The following is a 26,254-nucleotide window of genomic DNA, read 5'->3' on the forward strand; positions in this document are numbered from 1 at the left end:
TTGCCTAGGCAAGAGAGACCTGTACTCATGGCAAAATGGAGTGCTGTTAGGACAAGCAAACAGGGTTTCAAGCACAGGATTGGCCTTAGTGAAAAGCAAAGTGGAGGGGTGCAGAATAGGGAGATTTACACTAAGGGCATACCAGCTATAAATCTCCATTCAAGATTCAGGATATCTACGGATATGCAGCTTACTCGACTTGGGCCCCCTTCTACACGACACAGACTCATAATTACATAGCCTTCCGCCCCCAATAAGCCAAATCACAAAGAAAAACCCTAGAGAGTCTGTCATGAGGAATTATATGGAGACTCTTTCTGAGAGAGGACAATTCACAAATCCTTTATTTTTCTGAAAATTGTGAGTGTGCTCTGAAGTTGTGATATATTCTTTTTTTTTTTTTTTTTTGCTGAGGAAGATTCACCCTGAGCTAACATCCGCTGCCAATTTTCGTCTTTTTGTATGTGAGCCGCCACCACAGCATGGCTACTGCCAGACAAGAGGTATAGGTCTGAGCCCAGGAACTGAACCTGGCCACTGAAGCAGAGCATGCTGAACTTAATCACTAGGCCATGGGGGTTGGCCCTGTTATATTCTCTTTAAAACTTTTTGTATGTATTTACAAATATTGGTTTTTTTTTTTAACATTTTTGGCACATTAAACGGAGAGGCAGACCCGTTGAGTCTGTGGCCTGCCAATAGAGGCAGTACTGGAGACCATGGTCTTCATGGTGACTCTGAGCAAGGAAAGACCCTTGCCCTTTGCAGCATCTAGGGAATCAGCATGACAGGACTCAGTCACTTGCATCTTAACGGACTGACACCCACTGGGCTACGTGAGATCCTTGGGTTCTATCCTCAGTCAAGGAAGAGGGAGGAAGGAGAAAAAGTAATGAAATAGGATAAGAAAATAGAAAATAGGAAGAGACGTACATTGTAGGGAGAAGAAAAAGGCCACCAATAATGGGGAGAAGGCAGTTAGGAGTACAGGTCTAATACCTGACACACTGTGTGTCCTGAGCCAATGCATGAACCTGTCTGACTCTCAATTTCCTTACCTAAAAAATGGGAATAATAGGGGCCCAGCCCTGTGGCATAGTGGTTAAGCTCACATGCTCCGCTTTGGCAGCCCAGGGTTCATGGGTTCAGATCCTGGGCACGGACCTACATACTGCTCATCAAGCCATGCTGTGGTGGTGTCCCATATACAAAAAATAGAGGAAGATTGGCACAACTGTTATCTCAGGGACAATCTTCCTCAAGCAAAAAGAGGAAGATTGGCAACAGATGTTAGCTCAGGGCCAATCTTCCTCACCAAAAAAAAAAGTAAAGAAATAATAACAGTACCTCCATCATAGGGTTTTCATGATGGTTCAATGAGTTAATGCATATAGGCTGTCTCATCCTCTTTTTTAATTCCAAACGTCCAATCCATCAGCATTTCCTCTCGACTCCACCTCAAAATACTTCCCTATACCTTTTACTTTTCCCACACGACTTAAACCTGTTGGGGCCCAAGGCAGGCCACCCCAAAATATCCCACAATGGCATATTGATTATTTTGAATTAAAGTTACTTGTTTTGACTTAAAGTAAATTTTTGACCCTCCTCTCTCTATTCCTTTTGAAAGCAGGAAATAAATCTCCCTTGTGAAAAGTACCCTCCCCACACCAAGAGACAGAGACACCCTTATCACCGGAGCTAAGGAATTCAGGGCCAGGAAGCCTGTATAAACAAACCCTGTTACTTTTACTAATTTACTACCTAAATCCTAAACTCTGCTTAAATTCCTCTCTAATTATGCACCTCAAACCTAAGCTTCACTGTCCCGTTAATTCCTCACGAATTTACTGCTTCTTTGTGTAAAAAGATATATAAACTGTCTGCTTTGTTCACTCAGAGAGCATCATTTCTCTACATTCTCCAATATATATGTGTTAAATTGGGTTTTTCTCCTGTTAATCCGGTCTTATGTCAATTTTATTATTAGTCCAGCCATAATAATACAAAAAAGGTAAAAGCGGGAATTTCTCCCTCCCCAACAGTATCTTTAAGGGCCCACAAAAATGGTTTAATTTCTTTCATAAAATAATAATGAAGACAATGGCAATTGCAATGGTAAAAATAGGACAAATCATGAATGATATCAAGCATAGGGCCTATTATTAGAAAATATTTTCAATATTCAGCATATTAACACCTTCCAGAACATCTACGAAACACATCTTGAAGGGAGAACCACAGAGCCCTCAATCTGACCTGGATCTCTTTTATTCGTCAATAAATAAAATTTTATTTTTTCCTGAGCAAGTGATCAGGACAATATTTCTAGAAAAAAGGAGGGAGGGGGAGGGCTGGCTCGGTGGCGTACTGGTTGAGCTTGCATGCTCCACTTGGGTGGTGACAGGGTTCACAGGGTCAGATCCTGGGCGCGGACCTACGCACTGCTTGTCAAGCTATGCTGCGGCGGTGTCCCACACATAAAGTAGAGGAAGATGGGCATGGATGTTAGCCCAGGGCCAATCTTCCTCACCAAAAAAAAAAAAAGAGGGAAGGGGAAAGGACAAGGCAGCAAGGGGAAAGGTGGAAACTCACCTGGGTTCATTTCACAGCAGGAGCCCAGCATGAGGAGTGCCTCAGATTGTGTGGAGGACCTGCAACCAGAAATGCCGCTGGAGTGGAGCACGGCAGAGGATGCACACGCCACTGTGGCATCCAGAGCCTGTGCAATGCAAGTGTTTTTGGATGCACTAAGCACTAGGCTGGGGTCCACACTTACACTCTGATGTGGATTCATTACTAAAAATCTGAAGTACTTGAACATTCTCAAGGGGTGCATTGGGTTTCTTGCAAAGCACATCTGACCCAGAATGCTCTGCAAACCCAGCTGCAAGTTCCCGCTCCCGGTGCCCGGGGGAGTATGGCGGGCTCTGCTCTCAGCATCCTTGCAGAAACGCAGAGCAAGCAACCCTGTAGTTAATCATTTCAGCTTAGTTACTAGCCCGTGGCATGTGCAGGCTGCTAAATATAGAGGGTTGGACCATGAGACGTTCTCCAAACTTTTCCACAGGGGCTCCCCTGGTTAGTGTGACGTCTTGCACCCCCCACCACCCCCTCGTCCCTGGTCCTTTGCCCCCAAATCAGTTTGCATAATCCAGTACAGCTCCTTCGTCAAGGCAGACATTCTGCTCGAGCTGGGAGTAGCAAACTGAGCTGTATATTAGAGTCCCAATTCTGCAAGCACCCATGTTCCCTACTAGCACCCTTCTTTTTGGCCACGCCCTGGCCGCTTGCGCGCCTAAGCAAGTCCCACCCACCTCAACTGGTGGTAAAAAGACAGCCAATAGCAATCATCTAAAGGGGAGCGCGTAGGCGTTGAACTCGCCTCAAACCCGTGGTAACCCGTACCAGGCACGGCAAAGAGGACCTGCCTGAGCCTCTGCTGGAAGCTCTGTTCCCAACCAGCACAGAGTTTGTGGAGCCACAGGGCTTCAACAGCGCTCCAGCCATGGAGCCTCCACCCAGGGGCAACTACTTTTACCCCGGCTACTACAACCTGGGAATGTACCAGGTGAAAATAAGATCTGATTCTGTGCAGCGTGCAGCAGCAGAAGTAGAAGACGGCGGCCACGTTGCGGAAAGAGATCCAGGCCTCGTGGATGACATGAACCATGATGGCGACATCAACCCCGAAGGTGAAGGGAACCGTGAAGACGATGGGAACCACGAGGTCAATGAGAACCACGAGATCGACTGGAACCACGAGGGCGGCGATGGCGGCCAGGAGCCTGGGCAGCAGCAGCCTGAGGAGCCAGCTCAACCGGCGGCTGCCGAGGCTCCGCAGCCCCAGAACGGGCAGCGACGAATCCAGCGCGTTAAGTTCACACCATGGCAGCTGCAGGAGCTGGAAAGTGCTTTCCAACACACTCAATACCCGAATGCGCTCACAAGGTAAGTGGCTTGCTCCAGGGGGCGCCCAATTCTCCAGGGGGTTCGGGCTCATTTCCAGGCACGTTTGTCTCTTCCTCAGGCCTCCTGCCTCCCCTCCTAAGCCAAAAAAGCCACTTGTGCTCCAGGGTTGGGGGAGGAGAATGCTTTCTGCTATCACGGGAAATATTTTCGTACAGTAGTTACGAGACTCAAGTCTAGAAACTGGGGTCGGTGGTCGTTTTTTGGTTTTTGGTTTTTTTAAATTGTGGTAAACTATATGTAAAGATAAAGCTTACTATCTTAACCGTTTTTTAAGTGTACAGTTTAGTAGTGTTAAGTATATTCATATTGTTGTGCAACCAATCTCCAGAACTCTTTTCATCTTGCAAAACTAAAACTCTTTACACAGTAAACGATTCACTATTCCCTCATCCCCCCCAGCCCCTGGCAACCACCTTCTTCTTTCTAGTTCTATGAATTTGACTATTCTAGTTGCCTCATATAAGTGGAATCATAAAGTGTTTTTCTTTTTGTGACTGGTTTATTTCACTTAGTAATGTCCTAAAGGTTCATCCATGTTGTAGCATGTATCAGAATTTCCTTGTTTTTTAGGGCTGAATAATATTCCATTGTATGTAAATACCATATTTTCTTGTCTTTTTTTGGTGAGGGAGATTGGCCCTGAACTAACATCTATGCCAGTCTTCCTCTATTTTATATGGGGGTCACTGCCCCGGCATGGCTTGATGAGTGGCGTAGTCCCCCCCAGGGATCTGAACCCACACCACCCAAGCAGAGCATGTGGAACTTAACCACTAGGCTACCGGGCTGGCCCCACCATATTTTCTTTAAATGGGCACTTGGGTTGGTCCTACCTTTTGGCTATTGTGAATAGTGCTGCTAGGAACATGAATGTGCAAATATCAGTTGGAGTCACTGTTTTCAGTTTTGGGGGGTATACAACCAGAAGTGGAATTGCTGGATCATATTATAATTCTGTTTTTAATGTTTTGAACAACTGTTATACTGTTTTCTTTAGCAACTGCAGCATTTTACATTCCCACCAACACTGTACAAGGGTTCCACTTTCTCCACATCCTCACCAACACTTGATATTTTCTGTTTTTTTGACAGTAGCCATCCTAAGGGGATGAGGTGGTATCAGTGTGGTTTTTATTTGCATTTCCTTAATGATTAATTAGTGATGTTGAGCATCTTTTCATGTGCCTAGTGACCATTTGTATATCATCTTTGGAGAAATGTTTATTCAAGTCCTTTGCCCATTTTTTTTTATTTTGCTTAGGTCATAATAGTTTATAACATTGTGAAATTTCAGTTGTACGTTATTGTCTGTCACCATATAAATGCACCCCTTCACCCCTTATGCCCAACCTCCAACCCCCTCCCCCTCTGGTAACCACTAATCTGTTCACTTTATCCATGTGTTTATCTTCCACACATGAGTGAAATCATGCAGTGTTTGTCTTTCTCTGTCTGGCTTATTTCGCTTAACATAATACCCTCAAGGTACATCCATGTTGTTGCAAATGGGACGATTTTGTCTTTTTTGTGGCTGAGTAGTATTCCAGTGTGTGTGTGTGTATATATGTATATATACATATATATATACCACATCTTCTTTATCCATTCATCAGTTGATGGCTTTGCCCATTTTTTAATCTGGGTGTTTAATGTTGAGTTGTAGGAGTTCTTAATATATTCTGGATATTAACTCCTTATCAGATATATGATTTTCAAATATTTTCTTCTATTCTCTGGGTTGCTTTTTCACTCTGTTGATTATGTCCTTTGATGCACAGAAGTTTTTAATTTTGATGTAGTCCAATTTATTTATTTTGTTCTTTTATTGCCTATGCTGGTGGCCTATTTTTGTAAATAAAATTTTATTGCAATCAAGGTAAGGAAAATAAGGGACTGTTATGCAACTGCAGTTGCATAATAAAAGGATCCTTCTTTTATTTAAAATTTTGATAATTTGTTCATCATAGATTTTTTGCATTAGTTTTTCTTATTTATTTTTTTCAATTTTATTGAGGTCATAATGATTTATGACACTGTGTAATTTCAGGTGTACATTATTATTTATCAGTTTCTGTATACACTGCATCTTGCTCACCATCAATAGTCTAATTTTTATCCATCACCCTATATATATGCCCCTTTACCCCTTCCACCCACCCCTCAACCCTCTTCCCTTCTGATAAGCACTAATCTGTTCTCTTTATCCATGAGTTTGTTTACCTCCCACATATAAGTGAAATCATGTGGTGTTTGTCTTTCTCTGTCTGGCTTATTTCACTTAACATAATACCCTCAAGGTCCATCCATGGTGTTGCAAATGGGACAATTTTGTCATTTTTTTATGGCTGAGTAGTATTCCATTGTGTATATATACCACATCTTCTTTATCCAATCATCAGTTGATGGGCACGTGGGTTGCTTCCATGTCTTGGCTATTGTGAATAATGCTGCAATGAACACAGGGTTGCATAAGTCTCTTTGAATTGTTGATTTCAAGTTCTTAGGATAAATACCCAGTAGTGGGATAGCTGGATAGTATGGTATTTCTATTTTTATTTTTTTGAAAAATCGCCATACTGGCTGCACCAGTTTGCACTCCCACTAGCAGTGTATGAGGGTTCCCTTTTCTCCACATCCTCTCCAACATTTGTTATTTTTTGTCTTGGTAATTATAGCCATTCCAACAGGTGTAAGGTGATATCTCATTGTAGTTTTGATTTGCATTTCCCTAGTAATTAGTGATGTTGAACATCTTTTCATGTGCCTGTTGGCCACCTTTATATCTTCTTTGGAAAAATGTCTGTTCATATCCTCTGCTTATTTTTTGCTTGGGTTGGTTGTGTTTTGGTTGCTGAGTTGTATGAGTTCTTTATATATTTTGAAAGTTAACCCCTTGTCTGATATATGATTTGCAAATATTTTCTCCCAGTTGGTGGGTTGTCTTCATTTTGTTCCTGGTTTCCTTTGCCTTGCAGAAGCTCTTTAGTCTGATGTAGTCCCATTTGTTTATTTTTTCTTTTGTTTCCCTGAGTAGACATGGTATTTGAAAACATGCTGCTAAGACCAATGTCAAAGAGCGTACTGCCTATATTTTCTTCTAGGAGTTTTATGGTTTCAGGTCTTATATTCGAGTCTTTAATCCATTTGGAGTTAATTTTTGTGTATGGTGTAAGATAATGGTCTACTTTCATTCTTTTGCATGTGGCTGTCCAGTGCTCCCAACACCATTTATTAAAGAGACTTTCCGGGGCCCGCCCCATGGCTTAGCGGTTAAGTGCACACACTCTGCTACTGGCAGCCTGGTTCAGATCGGGTGCGTGAGGACTCACCGCTTGTCCGGCCATGCTGAGGTGGCATCCCACATACAGCAACTAGAAGGATGTGCAACTATGACATACAACTATCTACTGGGGCTTTGGGGAGAAAAAGGGGAAAAAAGGAGGAGGATTGGCAATAGATGTTAGCTCAGGGCCAGTCTTCCTCAGCAAAAAGAGGAGGATTGGCGTGGTTGTTAGCTCAGGTCTGATCTTCCTCACAAAAAAAAAGAGAGACTTTCCTTTCTCCATTGTATGGTCTTGGCTTCTTTGTCAAAGAGTGCATTAAAATTATTTATCCTGGGGCCAGCCCCGTGGCGTAGCAGTTAAGTGTGCACACTCTGCTGCTGGCGGCCCCTGGTTCGGATCCCGGGCGTGCACCGACTCACTGCTTATCTGGCCATGCTGTGGCGGCGTCCCATATAAAGTGGAGGAAGATGGGCACGGATGTTAGCTCAGAGCCAGTCTTCCTCAGCAAAAAGAGGAGGATTGGCATGGATGTTAGCTCAGGGCTGATCTTCCTTGCCAAAAAAAAAAAAAATTATTTATCTTGACTACTAAGTTGTTGAAGCCACTTTAAATTTTGAAGGGAAATTATCAATAAACCAAGCTTGTACCTGGGAAAGACAGAAAAGTTTCCTTGGGGGGCTCTTGAGGGGAGAATGCAAATTTAAAAACAAGCATAAAATGTATATCCATATATTTCGTTTTATCCACAACTACAAATACTAAACATTTGTGGTTTTCTCCCCACAGAAGGGAGCTTGCGAGACGCATAGATGTGACTGAAGCCAGAGTGCAGGTCAGTAAACCTGAAAAAAGCAATTTGGCAGGGCAGCCATTCTAAAACCTGCTTTAGGGCTTGGACGCCTTTGTCCTACACATCCTCACGTTTGTGTGTTTTTGTTGTCTTTTTTACGTTGGCCAATATGTTTTGACCTTAGGAGTCTTTATGGGTGCAAAATGGAATATGTAAACTCCAGCTTATGGATATTTCCCATTACCAGAGGGAACATGATTTCTTAAAGGAAAAGAAAAAATGAACTGCTTCTCCTATTCTGTGTACAAAATTAAATATAGATATATTTTTTACAAACATAGATATGTATATGTATATTTATATATACATGTATATGTGTATATTCAATAAAGTCCAACTCCTTCTAACACTGGTATCCTTCAGGGAGCACTTCTGTGTGGAGTCATGTTGGGCCTCAGCCTGACTGGAAGGATTCAAATTAATGCACAGAGGAGCAGGTTATAAGAGTGTAAAATTGTACTACCTTATTTAAAGCCAGGCATAGCTCTTAGCTAAATGAGTGAATTTATAAATATTGGAGTGAGGGAGTAATTTATCCACAGAACACACTATATGAGTAACTAGTGTATGTTTAGTTAAGCTGAGATTGATAGGGGAAGATAGCTTACGAGTCTAATTGCCTGAACCTCATCCTTTTGTTTATAAGTGTTTGGTAAGGCAGTGTAGAGAGTGGCAGCCCTAAATTTTAATTTTCTGGAATTATTTGATGTATCAACCTGAAAACATTGCTAGAATAGTCACATTATGGTGAGAATGGGGGGAAGATTTGCAAGCTTTGGAAATTTATCTGAGGAATGAAACAAACAAGCAAAAAGAAAAATATTGAATTAATATTAATTGATCTAAGAAGGGTGAAAAGGTTAGAGAAGAATCACATACAGTCAAATAGGCCTTACAGGTAGTACAAAAATTCAACGTTATGAATTTACTAAATGCATAAGTGAATATTCTCTTGAGAAATTTCTAATTTTTCCCATTTCAGTGGTACTATTTTGAAGAGGTGAGTTTTGTGGAATTTGTTTGGTGGGAGGTGGGTGGCCCTCATTTCAGGTAGATTCACAGCTGTGTTAATTTCAAATACTTTTAATTTGCTCAGACAGTGATGACTGATTTGTAGGTCATAAGATCAAAAGGTGACCAAAGAAAACCATAAGTTGTATCAAGGTGGTATTAACCAAAAAATGAAAAGAAAATCAGGATGAGTTTATTAGCTTTGCTGCAGAGTGCATGTGTGAGTGCAGTAATGGAAAGGAGTTGCAGATCTGGTGGTGGGAGTCTCTGAACAGCAGCCCAACAAAGCAGACCATTGAATACTGGTGTCCTAATACCCTAGACTGGGCTCACAGGCCTGGCTCAGGTTGGAAAGGTTAGAGGAGGTTGGGAGCACTTTCTCAGACTGGCAAGGTATATGCAGAGGAAAAGAAAAATGTAACGTTTGGTGAGTTCCTTTTCCCCCTCCATGGGTTTACATAGTGCTCTCTCAATGGCATTCTGAGGGGAATATGAGCCATAAGAAACAAATCAGGGAAAAAACTTAGTGTTCTCATCTATTTCCAAACCCTACAGCATGAATTTTCACAAGAAACTTAATACACGGTTTTCCTCCTTTCTTTTGCAAATAGAACTGTTTTGTGAAACCACTGTTGGGAATACAGACCTAATATCAGCCCATACCACAGCCAGCTGTGGGCTTTGGTTATGTTTATGGAGATTTGACCACTGGTACATTTGGATCCCCGCAAAATGAGCCCTATTACACTGGCCTTGTTTAGACTTTATATTCATGCAACAGAAAGACCACAAATCCTAAGATGGGAGAGTAAAAATTAAGCCTCAGGCAGGGAGAGAAGGCCCTTTTTGTCACTTAAAAATTTGCAGTGTGGAAACTTGCAGAAGGATTTAAATACAGTGTAAATCCCATTAACTAGTACATTGAGAAGATAGTGAAGTCTAACTGACAGTTTTGTTTCCATAAATACTTGGCAGATATACCTCTTACCCTCATTGTTGTTGACTGTCTTCCTATAATGCATGTTCCACATTTTTGCCCTAAGAATAAGGGATTGGATTGGGACCTCCTGGTTAAGTAGCAGTGCCTAGGATAACCTGCCATGCTGGGCAACGGCGACTCCGGTCCAGGATCCTGGAACTGTAGCCAGAGCAGAGTGAGCTGACCTGGTCCTGAGCCCAGGAAGGTTTGGAGGGTGGGGCAGGTTGGAGCATGCAGAATTGACAACGGTGACAGTGGTATGCCTCTTTCCCCCCGAACTCTTGGCTGGGCAAAGATTTTTGAGAGTTTTAGTTAATTTGGGTAAAGTTGGTCTCAACTTTCCTTAACACTACAGGCTAAAATATCAAGGCAGTGTCCAGGGCAGGATTTCAGCAACTCGCATGTCCCAGATAGACAAGCCACAGACTCCGTGAGACCCCATGACTAGGCCTCCCTTGCCAGACCACCTTTTTAACTCTCAAGATGTTTCAAAGGACTAATGACCCCCTAGACATCTTTGAAGGAAACTTTCTGTCTAAAAACCCAACATGTTCCTTCCTATTAATTATTTCACACTGAAGATAGGCTTTTCAAATAGGGAGTCATTCCCCTCAATGTGACTTTAAATAGGGCCCACCATTTATCATACCCAAATTCTCCCACAAACAAGGTGACACCATCCCTAGTGAGGAGTGGGCTGGAGGCAGCTGGACAGCTGATGATCAGCTGTCAGGATACAGATCTTTCTTTATCCTATTGCCAGGCATTGGATCAACAGAAAGGACCTGGTGCAACACATAAGCTATACTTGCGTCCAATACCTGGAAAAAATCATCAGAATATTAAAATTGGGAGTAGTAAGCCTATTCCAGAATTTGACACATAGCCAGCGCTCACTAAGGGTGAGCTGAAGAGAGGGTGTGTGGTGTTAACTTTGCTGAGGCATTTTAGCAATAAGTAAATAGCTTCTCCTGATGCAGTTTAAAATCTCAATGGCAGGGCCGGCTCCGTGGCTTAGCGGTTAAGTGCGTGCGCTCTGATGCTGGCGGCCCGGGTTCGGATCCCGGGCGCGCCCCGAGGCACCACTTCTCCGTCCAACGTGAGGCCGAGTCCCACGTACAGCAACTAGAAGGATGTGAACCTATGACATACAACTATCTACTGGGGCTTTGGGGGGAAAAACTGAATAAATAAAATCTTTAAAAAAAAAAAAAAAATCTCAATGGCATATAAGGTTGCATGTTGTGTTTTCTCTATTATGACGTTAACTGTTGAATATACTAAACCAATCCCTTTTTCTCTCTGATTGTAGGTTTGGTTTAAGAATAGAAGGGCCAAGTGTAGGAGAAATGAGAGGGAAGCAATGCTCAGAAATGCACCACCTGTTTCCCCGAACCACGTTGTCATCCTAGTGTTGGATGGGCCCTAGAATGCCATCCTTGTTCAGAAGCCAGATTGGAGAAGGGTTCTTCTGGTGCCATTGACACATGGGCAGCCCATGCTGCCCATGTCACCCTTACCTCCTCCACAATTGTATTACCAATAAAGAGGTAAATTCTCAATATATTTGTCTTTGTGTGCCAAATGGGGCAAGTAGGGTATGTATGAAAATTGTTAATGGAATGCCATTTAAACAAAATGGCAAGGAAGCCTCCTTTCATGAGATGACATCCCTGAATCACTGTCAGTAGGCCCTGCACATCACAGAAGTCTCCCAAGTGCCCATGGTGAGTTTGCACTGACCCACATATTATCCCCCATCCTTCCCCCCATTACCCATCCTCATCCCCACCCTGCCCCTTTGGGACCACAAATATGTGCAAGATTGGGCGAGGTGAGTCCCTAGTGAAGAGAACAGTGTTTCCAGATGGGGATGAGTTCTATTCATGCTGACAAGTTCATATTGAGTACTGAATTCTAAGGGAATCTTCCTAAGAGGCTACTCACAGGGATTTATGGAAAGATGTCAGCCGAACATTCATCCGGTACGCTCCAAATTCTATTCCCTGCCCTCCATTTTTATGAGGAGATTGGGGAATAGGAGCCATCCTAGCACGCAGGTTCTGCTGCTTCAAAAGAAACATGAGAATAGACTCCATGAAGGCCAGAAAGAGCCTCTTCTCCCTTTTCTCCCGTCCCCCCACCAGCCCAGGAAAGCATATTATCCTGGCTTTCCCTGGCTTCCCTGGCTCAGAAGCTGGCTATCACACTTTCAAATGTATTCTCTCCCCTTCAGCATCCTTGAGAGGACTCCAATTCCTGCTGTTAAACACTAAAAGGGGACCTTTTGGTTTAATGCTGCTCAAAGCAAGAGTAAGGAGATGGTCTCCTGAGCAGTGTTCCAAAATAGTCATTAGAAAGAAGCAGTCATACCTTTGCTTTGTTCATGCTGTCGTCTTTGTGTGAAACTGCCAGGGTAGGAAAAAAAAACAAAAATAAGTTTAGGAGGGTGAAGAGGCCAGGCCCACTTTTTTAAAAGCATTAAGTTCTTCTCAGTCACACCTTTGATTTTGAGTAATCTTTAGCAACGTGAGGCTCCTTTAATGGAGTTTTATGTTAAAAGTAATTAATTGCGGACACCACAGTCATACTGTGAAGTGATTGCAATGATTGCAGATAAGGTGCCATGGTTACATCAGAATTTCCTGTTATGGGAGTTAATCAAAGACCAGTTTCACAGTGCTCATATGTACCCAGTGTGAAGGGAGGCTCTGTTTTCTTGAGAAAGTATTGGGGAGGAAAATAATTTTCCCTCTACTCTTCTGGAGTTCTTGGCTGAGACACCCCCTGTAATAAAGGACAGATTAACAGGAGAAAAACAAACAAAACTTTAATGACATGAATACATGGAGAAATCCAGGAAAACCAAGTAACTCCCCCAAATGGCTGAAGTCCTCACCCTAAATACCATCCTCAGATAAAACAAAAGAGGATGTTGGAGGTGGGGAGAGTCAGGGCCTTCAAAAAGAAGGAAGGCAATTCACAGGTAGGTGAAAAGGAGCAAACATTTGGTAAACAAATATTTGCTTGGGCCACACAGAAACAATGGGACACAGGGAAGTCTAACAAAAAAAACTTTGCTGGGTTCCTCCCTGTTTACCACCTAGTTCATATTATGCTATGGTGATAGCTCCCTTCCAGGAACAGTTTTTTTAATCTGAATTCTTTTAGGGGGTTAAGGGGGAGGTAACAAGAAAAACTTTCTGAGTCTTTTGTTTCTTAAAAGTAATCAGCCTAAAATAATCCTCAGGTAAAAGAGACACATTTTGGGGTGGCAAATTTTCTTCCCCTTCAGTACTGCTTTTGAAGCTTCAAACAAGAAATTTCACAGTCCAGGAGCTAAGTTGATAGATTGTTCCATCTCACTGAACACCAGTCTCTTAGTCCTGACAATAAGTCAGTCCAGTTAAATTCATTTCAGGATGATGGTGATGCAGGTGGGCTCCCAAAGTTAGGCCTATATTGTGTAAGCTAGCAATCGGGTATTTAATAAAAGGCATTTCTATGGAAACAAAAGAAAAACAAAGGTTAATGGTTGGAGCAAATTATGAACAAGTTTCTGGGCCCAGGGGGCAGCCAGTCAAGAAAATTTCTAGATGTCAGGGTCAAAGCATCTTTTGCCGTTTGAAATATCTCTGATGATGTCATCTGGCGTTCAGGTAACTTTCTGAGTGGCTTACACAGCAACAGGCATGGAGATTGTTTAAACATGGGCTATTGTGGTGATCTCTCTTATGTTTATTCAAGTTGTTCAGCTTCAGTTTGCAGGGCTTCAGGGAAAAGGGAAGCTTTAGTTTTCAATGATTCCAAGTAAAAAGTGGGAGAAAAATTGGAAGAGTTACTTTGGAGAATTGTAGCCGAATATTTGAGGAAACTAATTCAGGATCCAGTCCAGTTTACAGGCAGAAAACAAGACCTCGAAGACAATTAGCAGAACTAAAATACCACAAATGTGTATTATAGTTTCTACTGAAACATAATTTTTCTCTCCAAAATCACCCTCATTTCTACCAAAGAGACCAAATTAAGACTAATTTGTTCGCAAAATAAGTCTAGTTTCAAGAAACTTTGCCCAATTACTTACATAAGTGTAACAAGAATAGCAATTGATCTGTATGGTTTCCTTAAATCTGGGAAACCAAACATTAAACAAATAAACAATATTGCAAATGAAAAGTCATAAAAATTATAATCATCCTCATGAGTCCATTCAGTCCCATGTAATCAAGTCTTGATCTTGATCTTTTGTTAGCAGTTTTATGAAGCCATCAGTTTCTCTGTTAGAGTTCTGTAATTTCTTACCCAGTTCAGTTGTATGATCTGAAAGTTATCAGAAACCTGTACATGTTAAAGTTTTTTCCATGAATTTCCTTGAAGCACTTTTGCAGTTTCGTAAAACAATAACTGTCTATAAATGACAAAAAAACTTAAAAAATGGTTCATTATAATGCAACTGACAAAGAAATTTGGTTATTTCTGTGACATATGACATTTTAAGATAACGAGAATTATGACTGATAATATTATGTTAGGACATAACAGAATATTAGGAATTTTATGTAATTTTTAGAACACATATTAATAACACTCACCCTCACAATATAAACTAAGAAAGTTTATCATCATCTATTTGACAATGCTTCCCATGTGATTTAACATACCAAATAAGCCTAATTAGTTTAACAAAACTTTGGAATGTTCCAGGGGCCCTCCAGAAAATCGCAAAGTTTCTTCCAGGTCAAAAAGTCTTCATTTTTATTTATTTATTTTTTTTAATAATTTTATTTATTTATTTATTTTTCCCCCAAAGCCCCAGTAGATAGTTGTATGTCATAGCTGCACATCCTTCTAGTTGCTGTATGTGGGACGCGGCCTCAGCATGGCTGGAGAAGCGGTACCTCAATGCTCGCCCGGGATCCGAACCCGGGTCGCCAGCAGTGGAGCGCACGCACTTAACCGCTAAGCCACTGGGCCGGCCCAAGACTTCATTTTTAGAATTTGATTTTGGAAACTTTGTTAAAGATATCAAAGGTTTGGACACTTAACTACATAGGATCACAAGTCAATATGAAACACTACTTAATTATTTAACCAAAGTGACAATAAAAGATTTTAAAGGCAAATACAGAAGGTTATATAGCTGTTAGCAAAACTTAGCTCTTTTAATATTAAAAAGACTCAGTTTTCCTAAGTAATCAAGGACCTGATAAAGATAGCAAGCACAGGAAATTATTTTGATAAAACATAGAATCTTAGTCTTCTAGGCAGATCACTTAAAAAGATAAAGAAACTTTCCTCTTAACAAATGAAAGAAAAATAAGTTCTAATATTACATAAATACACTATTGATATTAAAGCTTAATTTTAAAACCCTTATAAATAATTCAATTTTTAACCAACTTGACTACACAAAGTAAATTTCTCTTTCTTTTTCTCTCTTCAACCTTTAGTACATATTTAGTTTTGTCCTTCATAACCAGAAGTTCTACTTTAGACAAATTATTCTCATTTGCCTTAACAAAATGTATCTTCATATTAGAATTTTTAATGTTTAAAAACCTTAATTTCTAGTGAAAAATAAAGAAGTAAACAATTACGAACTATCTTTTACATTAGCATGCTTTGGCTTGGCAAATTTATAAATACTTTTCATAATTTCTAGAAACATATGCTTCTTCATAGTACAATCATTTGATAAAGCACAAGACATGTGTACTAATAGACCCAAACATCTTTGGTTTCTCTGTAATAAGACAAAAGTAGGTAAACATAGACTTGTATAGCAATTAATGTTTCAGTATTTTATCTTATTTGAAAATGATCTAGATATTCAATGATTTTTCCATCATTTAATTTACCTTAGCAAACCTCTAAAGTTTCAAGTTACCAAAGAGATTTTGGAAGCTATTTTAAGTACACATACCATATAATATAATTATTGCTAAAAAGTTTATCTATAAACTCTTATCTCACTTACATCTATCTAAATCATTTGTTCCCAACAATTATGTTTAGATTATCCATGAAAACGTTATGAGACATTAGAGAAAATCAGTTATCATTCTAAGTTATTATTTTTGCTGACAAATTTTATAACAGAAAGAACATGAGCTTACTTGAGTGACAACCCAGGTAGAATAAAAGTTGTTTATCTGCATTATATTCAGTGTTGGTAACTTTAAAGACATGTCTGTTTTAATTAAATCAACCAACTTAAACTAACTTTTATTTACCAAAGATTATTTTATATCACATTAACTTGAAAAACATTTAGGTTAATTTCTGTTATATTTCTGAGAACTTTAAAATACCCAATCCTTACAAGTGCTTGACCTATAACCAATTAAATAGAGCTCTTAAGGTTGACAATACTATCTGGAGGTAGAAGAATATCTCACAATTACAACATATATATATATATATAGACATACATGAACACACAGGCAGACACAGAGACTCTATGGCTTTTGTTAAATTTCTGCTCTGAATCAGGTACAATACAAAACTCACTAGTTTATAAAAGAATGGTTGGATCTAAATTTTGTTTTGGCAGTTGGAAAAAGTTAAGTTCACCTGCTAAAGCTTTTTACTAATATTTGTGGAGAGGACATTTAAGATTTTTTTTTATTTGCCCAATATCCAAATACTTCCTCTCTTTTTTTGTCTTTAGTTTCAGGTTCTACCAATTAAACTAACCAGGATCAGTCTCAGGTGATCATGGGCTGTGTTTACATTTCTGACTTTGTAGAGTTTTGTAAGACAGATAGTTGCTTTTTTTTTTTTTGCTGGGAAAGGTTTGCCCTGAGCTAACATCTGCTTACAATCTTCCTCTCTCTTTTTTTTTACTCCCCAAAGCCCCAGTACATGTCTGTATATGCTAGTTGTAGGTCCTCCTAGTTCTTCTATGTGAGCTGCCGCCCCAGTACAGCTACTGACATATGAGTGGTGTGGTTCCGCAACCAGGAACTGAACCCTGGCTGCCAAAGCAGAACATGCCAAACTTTAACCACTGGACATCAGGGCTGGCTCAAAGATAGTTGCTTTTAATTTCTCAAATACTTGGGTTGTAGCCTGAAAGATATCAAAAGACTGATCCACTCATCCAACTACATTTTCTTTAATTTGCTTCTTTATATCAGGGAGATTTCTAACTAAGAGATAAATCAAAAAATGTTATGTTCTAAAACTTCAGGATACTGCACCATGCCTTCAAAAAGTCTACACAAAATGTTTAACAAAGGCCCTCTTTCCGAGTGTGCAATTCAACCCTAGACCAATGGGGGGAGGGTGGCTTGTAGGGGGAGCTTCCATTATCCTTCCTACTAGCCCCGAATATGGGTTCAGGTAACCCTATTAACTCCCTTTAGCATATTTTATTAACATTGCTTGAAGGGCAAATTTATATGCCCTCTGTTTTACCATTTCAGGCTGGGGAATTGGTCCCCAGTGAGACACAATGTCCATCCCTATAATACAATCAGGAAAAAGAGATGCAATCACTTCATGTAAAGCCTGTTCGAATACACCAATTCTCCCACAAACTTGCGTCTTAATTCCATCAACTCTTATACCTCTAACCACAGCTTCCATTAGGACTGCATCATCAAGTCTCAGTCTTATATGTGGTAAGGGAAGTGTTCCTGGCCCGACATAACATCCATCCCCGTAAAACACTCAGGCAAAGTTGACATAACCTCTTCATAGAGGTCTAAGTTTGCAAAGAGAGAGGATTTTCTAAAATTAATCCCCCAAATTAGTTATGCCCCAAGGAGAATTTTTCTCAATGTACATTTCAAATATCCCAAAAGCATAGATCAAAAATTAATTATTCTAATATATGGAAATAACTTTATTTATAAAAAAATCTTTAGAGGGTCTGGCCCCATGGAGTAGCTGTTAAGTGCATGCACTCCGCTGCTGGTGGCCTGGGTTCGGATCCCGGGCACGCACTGACGCATCGCTTGTCAGGCCATGCTGTGGCGGTGTCCCACATAAAGTGGGGGAAGATGGGCACGGATGTTAGCTCAGGGCCAGTCTTCCTCGGCAAAAAGAGGAGGATTGGCATGGATGTTAGCTCAGGGATGACCTTCCTCACAAAAAAAAAAAAATCTTTAGAAACTGGCTATCAACAAAAATGTTGACCTGAGATAAGTTGTCTTTGCAGATGTTAGTTTTGGCTGAAAAGTTTTAAGCACAATCTTGTAAGGAATGCAGTAGATTCAGCGAATTGCAGTAGACTAATAGTCCTGCATGTAGTCTTGCTTTCTAAAGTTTCTCACAATGAAGAACACATGCCAGTGAACTTTCAAGATAGTAAGATTGATGGTCAAATTAAGTAGAAAGAAGGTATGAACTATTTGGGGGAAAACTTTTTTTTAAAACTAGATTTATGTAACCTTTATCTTGACTCAAATGAACATAATATAATCAGAACCTTGGAGATCTAACTTGAAAATGCCTGACAATCAAAATTCAAGCAACTAATTTAACTATAAGTATTTAGAAACAAAGGGCAGGAGGAAAGGAAGGGACCAGAAACAGTTCTTTATTGAACAATACAAGACTGTGGTCCCTCCAAAGAGATGTGAAAAGTGACTTTTTAAATAAAGAGAAGAGTTACTATAAATGTATACAAAACAGGGAAATGAAGTTTGTTCTGAGTTGTTTTAAAAGAACAGAAATACATTTGCCTGAACTCTGATCAGGGGGTGTTGTGCTTATAATTGGGCATGCTCTGAGGACACATATGGAACTATTCTTTTACCATGCAGTCATTTGGTGCTGATGTGACTTCCCTAGGAAATGTTGGAATCCTGGAAGTGAAGTAATGGAGCTAAAATAAAGAGTCCTTCACTAGATTCCCGATTGGTAATTTCAGTGTGGTTTCATTTGACTCCTCATAGACCAGGATGTGGACCATCTCAAAACCTTAAGTGGACACCTTGGGAGTCAGTTGCTGTGATGACATAACCGTTATCACATACCCCTCATCCTAAGAATGCTGCATGACATTACTTTTATTTGGGGATTCATTTGAGACTTTCCTTATGCTCGCTCCCATTAAGCCAAGGCAACAGAGTGTCTAAGGAAAGCAAATCCTTCCCTCAGCCACCGCCTCTTAGCAGACTCATACTCATTTCCCTATGTGGAACTCTCACGAATGATGACCTTCATTTGGCTAGTGAGGCAAATGTTCACAGGTCCTGTAGTAAAAGGTAGGCAATGACAGCGAACCAGTCTCATCATTTCATGCTGCTTTTCCAATCAAAGCACCTTTTTGTCTTCTGGGGGACACCTGGATTAAAAGAAGAAACCACAGTTGTCTCTCTGCACTGCATGGGACTTTTGCGGGCATCCAGTCCATTCTCTTCATGTTACAGATGAGGGAATGCAAGCCCAGAGCATGGGGTGGCCTGCAAGAGAGAGCATGCAGAGTTCATCCCAGAGAAGGCCAGCCTCTGGGTGGCCGTGCCCTCCCCTAGGCCCAGAGTCATTCAGGTATGGGCAGTGCACACCCAGGTTCAGCTCTTCTGCACTTACTACCCATCTCCATCCTGCACAGAACTCTTTCCTTCAAAGGGCTGCTGATTCAAGGTTTCTCACTCAGCCTCAGCCACCCATCCCCCTCTTAAGGCAGGCAGTATCCTGGTGTTCACTCTTGCACACCAAACATCAGAGCCTTGAGAGTGATGCAACTTGTACCCATCTCACAAAAGGCTGATTGTGATTCCACTACAACAGCCATCATTTTCTCCAAACTACTTGCAAAGCCCCACCTTTTTTAGGAAAGCAGGCTAATAGCTTGGAAACCTTCATTATGCCAATAGGAATACTAAAGACTCCTGAAATCACATTCTTTTGTGTTTCACAAACAAGGGGACACAGTGGTTTCAGAGGCAGCATTCAGGCATGGGCAGCATATTGGTACATCTGGCCCCCTCCAAAGCACAGCCCCCAGACAAAACTAGGGCCTCTATGAGAACTGCAGAGTTGGAACATGATTTTCTATTTCAGGCCTAAAAATCTTGGTTTAGGGAGGAAAAAAATGGAGGCAACATAGAGACCAAGGAAGAGTCTCTGTCCCATTCCCCTTGAACGTGATAGAAGAAGGAGTGAAGCAAAGGATAATTTGAAATCAGAAGTGGAAAAAGAAGCTAAGGTGACCTAGGGAGAGAAAGAAATCCATGTCAATGTTTGGGCACAGAGCTGTTGCTGGGGTGTAAGGAGCTGGGTGGTAAGCTGGGCTAGGAGGTAGCCAGTGGGACACAAGAAGGTGACTTTGGCCAGCTGGGCTTTATAAAACAAAAGATACAGAGAAAGGAAGAACAAAAGTTCAAATTCAAATTAATCCCTAACGTCTTCCACAGCCCCCATCACAAGGTCAAGCAATAGAGCTATCTTTTCTCTTTTTCTCTCTGGCTTACCTTCCTTTTAATTCAAACGGTCACCTTAAGGGATTTCAGCAGGATTAAAATATTCATAAGGAAGGAGGGAAAGTTAACACAGGGAGAGGGTCCCAAAATGTGGTTGTTTCTGGCCCAGTCCCCGGTCTCAACACCCCAAGAAATACCCAAGTTCTATTTTGTCATTCTGGCCAGGAGAAATTTGCAATAATGTCTCATGAGTTCCATGGGCCCACCCAATCACATCAAAACCTCAACTCCAACAGGGAGTCAGACAGAAATATTCAAAAATGCTAAATTAGTTCGTGGGCATTCTAATGAATCAAGGATTCACGTTGTTGTAGCCTCATGCAATGTTTCTGGATAAAATTAAACAGATTAAACTATTGGATATTGATGAAGCATTTTTTTGTGTTTCTTCTACCTGCACCACTAAATGCATTCCCTTTTCTCTGCGTTGTATTCTCTTTATTTGATTCATTCATGCATTAGTTTATTCTCTCTTGGAATTTAAGGTCACACATAACATATAAGATGCATACAATACAATAAGAAAAAAAGTTAACTGCGGATTAAACTGTCCTTTTTAAAATAAAGTGATTTCCTTTTCCCTAGGTCAATGGTAAGGAGTTTGTAAACAATATTATCAGAATCTGGAAGTCTCACACTTTAAAATGCAAGACGAGCAAAGCATGAATATGGTCAGCAGTTCTGCTGGTTTGAATCCAAAGTTTTTAAGGTGTGCATCTTTTGGTTTTTCTGTGAGTTAGTATGATTTATTTGGAAATACATGTATGTATTTCCATATATATGTATGGAGGTACTTTGTGGAGTCTTTCATGCAATTTCATGGATCTGCATTCAGAGAAGTCCAGTTGTTTCATATTTAAAGCAGAATAAAAACAAAAGAAGGCCCAAGTGCATCAAATACCAAAGTTCCATATTTTAAATGTATACTTGCCCTTAAAGAAATAGTAAATGAGTAGCACACATCTTTGATTATCAGTTGTACCCTAAATGCTGCAAATAAAAAACATCAGTAAATTGAAGTTAAGCAATGCAAGACTATATTTACTTATCTCTGTATCCACTACTCTTTCCATTTTCTCCTTTTCACACATAGGTATGATTTGATAGCTATTCAATTTCATTTGGAATCTGTGACGCCATGAGCCATTGGCTGTGCTTTGGGATCTGGGTTGTCGGCCAGGTTTTGGAGCTTCCTTGTTTGCAGTCCCTCTCAGATTCTGAGAATGAGCTTCCCCACACTCAGCATCAGCCTCTAGCGTAGTCGGCCAACATCCTAGGGGCCTGGTGGGCAGCAGAACACTCCAATTCTCCAAGTCATGAGTTAGGCTCTGCATTATTGCCTGTTCTCTCTCTCTATCTTTTGCACAGACATATGCATATGTTCATGAACACACACACACACACACACACACACACACACAGGATCTTTAGCTAGAAAATATCCTGGAATGGTCACATCAGTCCATTTCATTCTGAGAGTCTTTTGGTGATCAGAACACTCCCACAAGCTCCAGACACATTTCTGCCTGTTGGTAGTCACAGCTGTGGGGCTTCTGCCATTGAGGTAAAATAAGAAACAATTGTCTAGTATTTATGGGGGAGTTTTTCCAATGTGAAATACCTGTTGGCTGAACCAGGAATTTGGGAAATTTTTCATACATATAGTGGCCTAATATCAAACTCCTTCCTATAAAAGCAGGAACAATTTGCAGGAATTAATTATGTTAAATTAATAATTTAATTAAATAATTGATTAAAGGGAATAAAGCCTGTCAAGCCAGGTGTTAGAGGGACCAACAAAGCTAGTGCCCTGCTAGGATGTCAACACTCGCGAGTCCGTATTGACTGATACATATTTAGGAGGAAAATTAATTTCTACAGTACATAATAGTTCAGGTCCTTTCAAAAACAGATTAGTGATGAAAAGCCTTTTTTTAGTCTTGCAATCTCTTAAACAACTATTGGTATAATTGGAAAGGGGCTGCAAATTCAAATGAACACAGACTATAATACATTCTCATGCTCTCCCTTCTCCCCACTGATTCTCCCACTAGAGTCCTGCCTCAGTGCTCTAGGTGGCAGCCACGCACCTGCCTGTGACACTGCAGGGTTAGTTAGTGAAGAGTAGTAAATGGAAGCCAAATGCCCTGGGAGCCTCTAAGGCACAAACAATTTAATTCCTGCAAAGAAGGGATCCCTATCTTGACTGTGTAAGTGAAAATGACTCCTTCGTCTGGACTGGACTGGAATCCCTCAGGAGCCACCCAGAGTCCACTGGCTGCCTGAATCTGCTGGTGTGCTCTGCACTCCCCTCAGTCTCCCTTCAAGAAACATCAGCTGCTCCTAGGAAACTTGGCAAGAGTAGCATCACTTCACGCCACTTGGATAGAGATAGGAAAGGGGACGGGTGGCATTGTTCTCTCAGGAACTAAAGAGCATGCCTACCAATAAGGAGACAGACAGACGAACCCTGGTTGCAAAGTTGGCTTTTATAGACAATTGTTGCAAAAGTGTACATCCTGGTGCCACAAAAGTCAGGCAGTAGGTTTTCCATTGAAAATCTTCTTACTAGAAATTTTCCCAAATCACATAAGTTCTCTGACTCAATTCAGCTCTTGGACTTCGCTCAGTGAACAACTGCTTTCAATATCCAATAGCATGATCCAGTTTTTCCATTCATCATTATTTCAGAAATGCTTTCAAACATTTTACCATATTGTTTATTTTCACGTCTACACTCATATCTTGTAATTTGCTTAAGGTTGTTTCCAGCCACAAAATGAAGTGATCAACAGATAGCATCTGAATGAATGAATATCTTTGTACATATGGCTTTTTTCTTTTAAATTATTTTCTAAGGCTAACATCCCAGGCCTGGCACACATAAGTGAAAAGATATGAATCTTTTCATTGTTCTTGTTGCATATTTCCATGGGAGGCAGTGTCCAGTTTTGGTTCAGAGCATACGGCTTTTAACTTCAACGAAGCTTTATTCAGCTGGCTGCCCAGACTAGCTGTGTGATGGTGGACTAGTTACCCTTCCTGAGTCACAGTCACCTGATCCATGCAATGGGAAACAGTAGTCCTCCTGCACAGAAATGTTATGAGGAAGGTGGGCACAATAAATGTTGGCTATTGTCATTATTATTGCTACTTGCAACATACGAATTTCCCCACAGCCTCACAAACATTATGTTTTATCATTTTAAATTTGTTTTTGTTTATTAAATAGGTATAAAGTGATATTTGTTGTATTTGTACTTCCCTGTTACATAATGAGGTTTACACCTTTTTCAAGTGTTGTCTTCTGTGTGCTTTTTGTCCTGTGATGTCTATCATCTTCCTCTTTGAACATTCAGACATTCGGTGGGATTCTTCCAGAGTTTAATGATTTCGAAAATATTTTTAAATAACTAATGCTAATCTATCATTCACTGCAAGTATTTCCCCTATTTTGCTGTTATCCTCTTTTTCTTGCTTTTGTAGTCTGTATTTTCCTTTCTGATTTTGTTATTGCTTCATAATTTTAAAAATTTCCCTCTCTCATAGTTGGCACTACACTTTGTCAAATAATTGTTTCGTAAAAATTTGTTTATTCCATACTTTGATTTGATTTGATCTGATTTTAACTCCTTAACCCACCTGAGATGTATGGTTCTCCATAGTTGGAAAAGGTAGAAAGGTGAGGATAGGAACAACATCTACCTCGTACCATTGCTGTAACAAGTAAAAGAGGCAATGCACGTAGTGTCTAATGCTGTGCCTGGAGGTACAGAGCAGGGACGCAGTACTATGATGAGAAAACAGCTATTTTGAGTTGTTGCCTAGGCATTTTACAGCATGACAACCCGGCTCTCACTCTGAGTCTGGACATTTAGATAAGGACCCAAGCTTAGGTTTCCCACCCTAAGTTCCCGCTTTGCTTTTCAGGGGCACCTTTGAAAATAACTACTTAGAGTTGAGCCCTCGAAAAGTTAGTGACCTCGGCCTCAACCACCTTATAAGTAATAGATGCTTGCTATCCTGCTCTCTAGCTCCTGCTCACTGGTGACCTGAGACAGAGGACTGCCTTTCCCCCAGCTCATTGTGGCCCCCCTCTCGCTATTTCTGGGATTTGTAAGTAATAAATCTTACAACTTTACTTCCTTTGTGTGAGTGTATTGAAACCGCACCTTCAGTCAAAACCACTCCAGGAGTTTTAACTTCCCCAAAGTGCGAGCTTGGATGCTGAGGGAGCTACCTGCCGACCCCACGTGGGTGGCTTGTTCCTCCTCATTCAGCAGGTCATAATCTGCATATTCTTAATTTAGTACACCAACTATGGGCCCCCAACACAAGTACGCAGCCAATGTTGTTAATGTAATTAGTATCGGTATTTAAAGTTGAGTATCTGTAATAGGAACTCTGAGGGGTTTGTCATGTGCCAATTCTAGGAATAATATAAAATTGTGGAAAACGTATAAATTGATTGAAAATTACAACTCTAAATGCATATGCACCACTCCACATGCAAATATGTATAATCATAGACATAAATAAACATATAAAATAATATATTTACTTCTTTATGATACTGGAAGTGATGTGAAGGGAAAAGATATTCACATTCGAAAAATTAGTTTTACAAAATTAAATATTTCAGGAATCCCAGTTAAAAACAAAAGCAAAACTCAGGAGCCAAAAGTGGATAAAACCTTTGGCCAGAATTTTTTTTTTACAATTTTAAAATATTTATTAATTCATTTAAAAATAACAGAAATAAACCCATTATACATTACCATGTTAAAATAAATGTACTTAATGAAAATAACTATATTCACCTCCCAAAATCAGTGAGAAGACGGCAGTTATTTTACATTTTTGCAAGTCTCTTTAATATCTGTCTTGATAAAGGACAACTGGATTCTCAAAATCTAGCTGTGCTCTGTATGTGTTGCTATGTTCCAGGAACCCCCACGGATACCAAAACCCACGCTTGCACAAGACCCTTAGTTGGCCCTAGCCCTCTGTATCCGTGGGTTCTGCATCCGCAGATACCAAGGGTTTGGCCAGATTTTCATTTAAGTTTCTTTAGATCTGTTGTTGTTGCTGCTATTGTTTAAACAAGGAATTTCAAAATGTTTCACGTGATAATACATTGAGAAATATGAATATCTATTGCCTTCTTGTCTCTCACACTACCTCAGGAAAACAATTATGTCATTGTAAATATATTAGTGTAAGTTATTTTCTACCCTTTAATCAATTATGTAATTCTTTTTTTTTAGGAGTATTTTTTGTGTGTGAGGAAGATCAGCCCTGAGCTAACACCCATGCCAATCCTCCTCCTTTTTTTTATTATGTAATTCTTAATTCTGTGATTAGAAATTTAAAAACTGGTTCATCATGGGTTCTGAAGAAAAGCCCTGAATAGGTTTGGATTATTGCCTTTGAGGAAATTAATCAGGGCTTTACATACACTTACAGAATAGAAATATAGACAGGGAATATTTGTTTTCATTTTTTGTTTTTTGGGTTTTTTTTTTGTGAGTAAGATTAGCCCTCAGCTAACATCTGTTGCCAATCTTCCTTGTTTTTGTTGAGGAAGATTGGCCCTGTGCTAACATCCGTGCCCATCTTCTACTTTATATGGGATGCCGCCACAGCATGGCTTGACAAGCGGTGCGTTGGTCTACGCCCTGGATCGGAACCCACGAACCCCAGGCCGCTGAAGCGGAGCACACGC

The 26,254-nt window shown here is 40.4% G+C and overlaps 1 protein-coding gene across 1 annotated transcript; it reads left to right on the forward strand.

The window, feature by feature from the left end:
* Positions 1 to 3,393: 3,393 nt before the first annotated feature.
* LOC147911793 (rhox homeobox family member 1-like) lies at positions 3,394 to 11,658 on the forward strand. The gene is made up of 3 exons (XM_087427399.1): positions 3,394 to 3,951; positions 8,043 to 8,088; positions 11,409 to 11,658. The coding sequence occupies exons 1-3, from the start codon at positions 3,509 to 3,511 to the stop codon at positions 11,523 to 11,525; spliced, it is 606 nt and encodes a 201-aa protein (XP_087283525.1). The 5' UTR covers positions 3,394 to 3,508; the 3' UTR covers positions 11,526 to 11,658.
* Positions 11,659 to 26,254: the final 14,596 nt, after the last annotated feature.

The sequence above is a fragment of the Ceratotherium simum genome, chromosome X (assembly GCF_057802395.1).
Source record: "Ceratotherium simum simum isolate JZ-2026a chromosome X, ASM5780239v1, whole genome shotgun sequence".
NCBI lineage: Eukaryota > Metazoa > Chordata > Mammalia > Perissodactyla > Rhinocerotidae > Ceratotherium > Ceratotherium simum.

What these genes read in the sequence shown, in the direction of transcription:
- LOC147911793 (XM_087427399.1), top strand. Translation starts at nt 3,509, where the DNA reads ATGGAGCCTCCACCCAGGGGCAACTACTTTTACCCCGGCTACTACAAC. An exon ending in TACCCGAATGCGCTCACAAG is followed by an intron (nt 3,952 to 8,042) that starts GTAAGTGGCTTG and finishes TTCTCCCCACAG; the next exon opens with AAGGGAGCTTGCGAGACGCA. An exon ending in TGACTGAAGCCAGAGTGCAG is followed by an intron (nt 8,089 to 11,408) that starts GTCAGTAAACCT and finishes CTCTGATTGTAG; the next exon opens with GTTTGGTTTAAGAATAGAAG.